This window comes from Panicum virgatum, chromosome 6K (genome assembly GCF_016808335.1).
Source record: "Panicum virgatum strain AP13 chromosome 6K, P.virgatum_v5, whole genome shotgun sequence".
Taxonomy (NCBI): domain Eukaryota; kingdom Viridiplantae; phylum Streptophyta; class Magnoliopsida; order Poales; family Poaceae; genus Panicum; species Panicum virgatum.
In genome coordinates this window covers 29,653,840-29,661,010 of record NC_053141.1, presented here as the reverse complement: position 1 = coordinate 29,661,010, position 7,171 = coordinate 29,653,840, and the positions used below count along the sequence as shown (strand labels likewise).

At 48.9% G+C, this 7,171-nt stretch overlaps 1 protein-coding gene across 1 annotated transcript; it reads right to left on the bottom strand.

Annotated features, from left to right (window-relative positions):
* Nucleotides 1-5,705: 5,705 nt before the first annotated feature.
* Nucleotides 5,706-6,749, bottom strand: LOC120712174 (rubredoxin-like). Its single transcript, XM_039997892.1, has one exon. It carries the CDS (start codon nt 6,547-6,549, stop codon nt 5,944-5,946), a length of 606 nt encoding a protein of 201 aa, XP_039853826.1. The 5' UTR covers nt 6,550-6,749; the 3' UTR covers nt 5,706-5,943.
* Nucleotides 6,750-7,171: the final 422 nt, after the last annotated feature.

Here is a 7,171-nt window from a genome sequence, read left to right as displayed (position 1 = left end):
TAGTCGATAGTTGGATGTTGGATGTTGGACTGTAAGCTTCATCTTCTTCACGTTCCTTCCTTCTATTGATGATAACTGTGCGTGCACCACGCATGATATTGATGATGTTACGGAGGTCACTGTTAGAATTGTCGAAGGAGTCACTGAGTTGCTGGCGACGTTCTGTTGCGAGGCGACACCTCATGCCTCTCTTCTGCTTGCGGATCTTATTCAATTTGTTATGTTCATCATCCAGGTGCATGGTGGCTGTGACTCTTGGTGGTGGTGGAGGAATCTCATAATTAATTGCCGCTGTCTCAGTTGCTTCTCCATCGGATAGGAATTCATCGTACTCGCTGGAATTGTAATCAATGAGATCTACTCGCTCTGCAGGGTTATCCTTGTGGTATTCTATTTCTGAAATTATAGCCATGAAGATTTCGCGATCAGGATTGTAGATCTTTGATGTATCGTCTTCTCGAAGTGGAACTCCTTGTTGAAACGGTAGTTCCACATTTTCTGAAGGTGGTTGCTTGTTTTTTTTCTGGGTCTTGGCTAAGAGCCCTTTATTTATAGAGTCGCCGATGATGGAATCCTGATCGGATTCTACTTTCCTATCTGAAACAGATTCTCGTGCAATCCGGCTTCTTTTGGGAACTCAATCCAAATCTGGGTAGAATTCGACATTTGATTTCTCTCGAGGAGTTAGTCCGAGGGTGTGTTGAAGAAGATCTTCATCATATGGAAGTCTATCTGAAGGAAGCCATCCCCCTTCGGCTCGGGAGGAGAATTCGTTCATGAAGTTGTTATATTTGTCCAAATTTTCGAGTTCTTCTGGTGAAAATAATGGTGGCATGCGATCTGCTGGTGTTGGAGTGGTGATCATGGTGATGGATTATCAGATGAAGCTTGATGGATAACATTGCACCACCAACCTATGTAGTCTTCAATTGGGACAGAGTCGTGTTTCGAGTGAGAATCGGCTAGGTACCTATCCAATTGATTCAGCGGTCTGACTTGAGACTCATCCCATAGCTTTTTTGCTTTAGACTGTTCCCACAATGCTTCGAGTTTGTCGGGGTTTGACAGTCCTTCCATGAAGAGGTCTAGATCACTCGACCACTCATTAAGTTCATCCTCAGGAATTGGCCCATCAATTTCATCGAGATACTCGATGAATGCTTGATCTTGATCTATTTGAATAACTCACGGATTGTGCTCCTCGGTTGCCCACGGGTTGATAAATTCTGATTGACCATCCTCATTGGGCTTTTTCGAGTTGAGAGTATCTTCCGCTAGTTTGATGCAGTAAGCGATTTTCTCATCGATGTGATCAAGACCTGAGAAGATGTCGCCCATACGCTCTATCTGGGGACTAATTTTCTCATGATTAATGTTTCATTTTTTCTTGCGGAGAGCTGACTCAGCGAGATTGATACAATCTGTGATACTTTCGGAGACACGATCAATCCCATCGAGTAGATCAGAGTTGTCTACTCAAGGGCGTGGAATCGCCTGCCGATCTTTGAGATAATTCTCAATCGTTTTTGTTGAAGCCATGTTGACTGGTAGCTCTGTTTGAACAATGTTGTAACACCCTGATTTAAATTTCAGCATTTATTAATAAATTTAATTGATTTGTTTAATTTTCTAAGGATTTATTTTGCTTAGCTTGCATTTAATCTAAATTTTGTTCCTTAAGTAATTAAAATTTTATCATAGGTCTACTTTTAATGTTGCATTCATGCTGGTGCATGGTTTTAATTATTTGAGTGTGGTTTGAATTCAAATTTGTATTTGAATTCAAACTTTGTTTGAAATAGAAATAGAAAAGGAAAGAGTTTAGAAAAGGAGCCCAAACCTCAAACCAACTCGGCCCAGTGACCAACCCAACAGCCCAAACTCGCGGGCCCAACCCGGTCCGCTCTCTCCTTCTTTCCCGCGGCCCAGCTCCCTTTCCTCCCCAGCCCGCTCGCCTCCCGCTTGGCCCAGCTCCGCACGGCCCACACCGCGGCCTGCCTCCGCCCGCTCGCCTCGCGCCCGCAGAACGCTCGCCCACCCCCTCACTGACCGTCCGGGCCCGCCTGTCGGCGCCATCTCCTTCCTCCTTCCCTTCTCCGGTGCGCCAACAGAACCCGAGCTTCTCGCCGGGGATCACGTCCGCATCCCCCACGGCACGTCTCCCCAAGATCCCCGCAGGCCCTTAAATTGTATCCCCACGGCCCCCCCTTCACTCCATCCACCCTCGCGCCGCCCCTCAACCCTAGCCGCCGCCTTCACTCGCTCCGCGGGAGCAGAGCTTCCTGCCCCGCCGCGCCTGCGCTGCTCCGCCGAACCGCCGTCGGCCCAGGCCCCCATAGCGGTTCCGTCTCGACGCCAGGAACTTTCCCGAAGTCTCCAACCGCAACCCCGACCCGAGCAGCGGCCGGATTTCACCCACGACCTCACCGCCGGTAAACCCTCCGCCACCCCGATTCCACGCCGCCAGTGGCTCTCCGGTTCGACTGACCCTCGGTTCTCATTCGCAGCACGACCCCGCGCCATTTTGAGGAGATCCAAGGCCGGAGCAACCTCTGCAGCGCCTTCTCCTCGAGCTCCGGTCAAGCGCCACCTCTGCGCCGCCGCCAAACCCGCCGCCGACCCCTCTCCGCTGCTACTCCGGCCACCCCGCGCCCTCGGTGAGAACCCGTAAACCGGCCCTTTCCTTTTTGCGCTAGGACCCGAGCCCCAGAACCGCCCGACGCCCGTGCCGGCGAATGCGCCGCCGCGCCGTCCGCCCCTCGCCATGGCCAGCCCGGTCCAGGCCTGGGAGCTCTGTTCTAGTTGCACAGGTGGATTACGCGTGGTGCGTAGACCCTCCCTGGCCAAGATCCGCTCGTCTTCGAGCCCGGGAACGCCAGTTAGGCGAGCTCCGGCGAGCTCCCAGCCGCGCGCCGCCGCGGGAGCCCTGTCTCCGGCGTCAGCGCCGCCACCCGCGCGCACCGTCCATCCTGGACCGCCCGATCTTGTTTCAACGCCCTAGATTAGATCAACTTACCCCTTCGCCCGGAGCCGACGGATCGCGATCCAACGGCCCACGAACAAACTTACCACTTCAGCCTGTAACAATTGTTAAAGAGCCCCCCGGGTTCTGAGTATTCAACCCGCAGTCCATCTCTGGTGAAAAGTAATTCCAGATCTGCCCCTCCTTTTTCGTTTTAGACCCTGAGCTCTTTAGAATTAGAACCCGCAGTCCACCCTTGACGTTTTTGCGAGTTAGACCCTGGAATTAATGTTTATTTACGTTTAGGCCCTCGGTTTTTGCAGAAAACCCCCTGGAACTTAGTTTTTCTCGCAGATAAGCCCCTAGAACTTGTTTTTGGCCTAGATTATGCGTTTTAGCTCCGTTTTAGGCGTTCTTTATGTCCACGCGATCGTTGTAACGCGTAGAATAGTTTTATGCCAGTTTAGTGTGCTGTTTTTATGTATTGATGTATTGTTTCTTAGTTTTTGTTAGTGTTTGCTTGTACGCTTATTGTTGTGCATTGTTTTGGCCATGTGTTCGTGAGTAGACGTTGATCCATCTGAGGAGCCCCAGTACCAGTACCAGGAGCAGCAGTCTTCCGAGCACTTTGAGCAGCAGCAGGAGCAGTATGAGGAAGGCAAGTATAACATGAGCAACCTATCACCTTTAATTACAATTTCATACTGCATTTTAATACTGTATGCCTTTAAGGACTTTCCTAGCCACTTTATATCCTTTATATATACCTTTGGGTTGCATTTTGGTTAGTTGTGCTAGGTTGCTGTGCTATAACACATTCTGGTCCTTTTTAATTAAATTGATTAATGGTTTACTTGAACTTAATTCTGAGAGTGGCCCTCTGTGTGGATGAGTGGCTCACGTCTCGTTAAAAGATGGTTTTTGTAGAAACATGGTTTAGGGGGCCGGCACGGTGCTTAGTGCTTGGTTGGCCACTCTCCATAAGGACCGGTTCATAGAGCGACAACCTGGGACAACAGCGCTACCACAAGGCTAGAATGGGATAGACTTGGCTTACTAATTAGGTCTTTTTGGTTTGGAGTAACTTACCTGCGGGCCAAGAGTAGTAAGCTTCAATGGTCCCTGCTCCTCCGGCTTGGTCTGTGCTTGGATTGCGCTCCTGTGCTTGTACCCCCGGAGGTGGGCCCCATCGTCGCCGACCTAACTCTCGCGGTTACGCCTTACCAACGAGATCCTTTGTAACGGCCTCGTAGTGAGTCGCTAGTCATCTCACCTAAGGAAGTGTGATGAACCTCTGGCGTAGCTCACGACTTGTGGGTAAAGATGTGCAACCTCTGCAGAGTGTAAAATTGGTATACTAGCTGTGCTCACGGTCATGAGCGGCCCAGATCCTCCTTTTGATTAGTGGGGTTGTCTCCTTCCGATGAGGGGGGTGCCTCTCGGGGTTACTTTGGTGGCTTGGTTTCGGTTTGGTTCTCAGTAGTTACATAATTAATTCTGATTAATTACTATGTAACTGGGTTAATGGTAATTCATCAACTCGTAGTAAATAGCCTTAATAAAATTTTGCCAACACTTAAAAGCTAATGCAGTCGAGTCAGCCAACCTTAGAGCATCATAGTTTGTGTTATACTTGTTGAGTACAAGTTGTGTACTCACTCTTGCCTCTTCTCTACTTTTTCCTCTTGGCTACGCTACTGCTGCTCAGTTCCTGCCGACGCGAGGGAGTTCGCTCAGCGCTACCAGGACTACGAGGACTTCTAGGCGTTCGTCTCCCAGTCGTCGTCCCTGTGGCGCCCTGCTTCAGCTTCAGAGAGCTTTATTCATATTTTGTACTTCGCTTCCGCTGTATCAGACATTTTTGTCATTAATGTAATAAATAACATTCGTATTCGCTTTATTATATCTTTTTACGTGATATGTGCTATGATATACTGTTCATTCTGTTGTATATACGTGTGACTTGATCCTGGCACGTATATGATTGCTCGGTTTATGTTCTTTTATAAACCGGGTGTTACAAATGTCCCGCTGGCATCCAGACACGGGAGCCTTGGTGATCTCCAGGAGTTTGTCCAAATCCTCTTCCATCTTGAAAAGAGTTTTTGGTATAGACGCGTCGAAATCGGTTTGATTTGGGGCTTCACTGACGTGGACCGGGAGTTCGACTTCGTCGAGTTGGTCAACAAGATTGTCGATTTCCCGATGCCGCGCGGCTTCTGAGGCTTCTGGAGTGCTAAGGTCGATCAGGCGGCTGTCGAAACCTCCTGAGCCATTAGCAATATGTGTATGGGAGTAGGGCATGCATACAGTGTAATGTTGATCTTGTTACAATATGTCCATAATGTGCTCCAAAAGGACTCGAATCCATAAGGACCACAATATTACAATCAACGTGGATGAATCATTTTGGAAATGGTCCATATAATGATTCTTAGCAAAAGGATCCAAAAATCTATCGGTCCACCGTGAGAAATAAAATAGCAATATATGATGTTTGCAATAGCTATAAGCCCTATAATCCACTATCACATGACAAGAACTACTTATTCCAAATACATTGATCGATATTGTTAGCAGCACATCCGATTGTTAAAATATTCCTGAATCTTCTTTATATGCGATTGTTAGCAGCAAGTTTAATTTGTTCATGATAAAATTAATACATCAGATTCTTAAATATGCATGTAAGCAATAGAAAACCATTTTGCAACCTCGCAAACTATAATTTCCGTGGTAAAAGAAAATGAATTGGTCTTGCAAAATCTATAACATTTGAATTGGTCTCGCAAAATCTATAACATTTATCATAGAGATTTATCCCAACTGCATTCACGGCAAAATTAACCATCTCTCTGATAGATGCTTATATATCCAGATCGACTTAGCAATTAAACATGCAAGCTCACACGCCTAGAATCAATCGACGACCATCGTTGCAAGCTACTACCAAGGAGCAGCAGCAGCCTGTATCTTGGTTCTCATTGCAAGAAGTAGCCGGAGATGAAGAAGAGGAAGCCGAGGAGGAGGCTGCCGTAGATAAGCAGCCCCTTCTGTCCCGAGGTGAGGGAGTTGCCGCCGAGCCCGAACTGCTGGTTCTGCGCGAACCCGGCGATCTCGACGCTCTTGCTCTCGAAGAAGGACTGTGCGGCGCCGCACGTGGGGCACCGCCAGTCGTCGGGCAGCTGCGCGAACGGCAGGCCCGGCGGCACCGGGTACGACGGGTCCCCCGCCGCCTGGTCGTATCGGTACCCGCACGACCGGCACTCGTGGATCCCCGTGTTGAGCACCGCGAACTTCTCCTCAAACCGCTGCGGGTCAAGCTTCGGGCCGTCGTCCTCCGGCTGCAACGGCGCCGCCGCGTCTTGCTGAGCGCCCTCTGCAGTCGGCGGCGGCGGCGGCGTCTCCAGCGGTTTGTCGTCCTTAGAGACGTCGACGGAGTGGAGCGCGAAGTGATGGGACGACGATGCCATCGTGATGGCCATGGGCCAATGGGTGTGGAGGTGCAAGTGCGGTGGTGGTGGCGTTCTTGGATTGTTGGACACCATGCCACGGTGGATTAGCCTGGCTGTGCAGGCTAACGCCATCGCGACGTGCGATGTGGTCAACCTCTCTCTCGGCTCGAATGTTGTGCGACCGAGTTCTTCTCACGGTCTAGGGAGCTGGCTTAGGGGTGGCGAGCCAAGGAATCCATGGATTATGCGCTGCTGTGATGCTGCGGCGGAGTGTGGAGACAGGAGGAGGCGGGCGGGTGGATAAGGTATGTGTGCACCAGGCGCGCGCCAGTCACCACTCACCAGCGCTGGACCTGTGCTGAAGCTCGGAGTCCCGCTTATTTCGGCTTAAGTCTATTTTCAGTTTATTCGAACTTATTTCAATTTATTCTTTTTTTAAGAAATTCAATGTATCCACTTTAATTAAATACTATTGAATGAGCACCAGCTTATTGTGGACATGTACTTCTTTTCTGCTGTGGTTTCGTCTCGGGCTCTTGGCAATTGGCAAGCACAAGAAATTCCCTCTTCTTTTTTAGAACCGGAGCATGAGAAATAACTGGTAAATGATCCTTTTGCATTTTTGACTTTATCTAGTCAAAGATTTTTAAAGTTTTACTGAATATCGTTTAAAATATTTAGATTGAAATGTGTAATTTGATCTCTCAATTTTTTTAAAAAAAATATTTGATTCACTGTTTGACATAGTGCAGCG

What these genes read in the sequence shown, in the direction of transcription:
- LOC120712174 (XM_039997892.1), bottom strand. Translation starts at nt 6,549, where the DNA reads ATGGCGTTAGCCTGCACAGCCAGGCTAATCCACCGTGGCATGGTGTCC.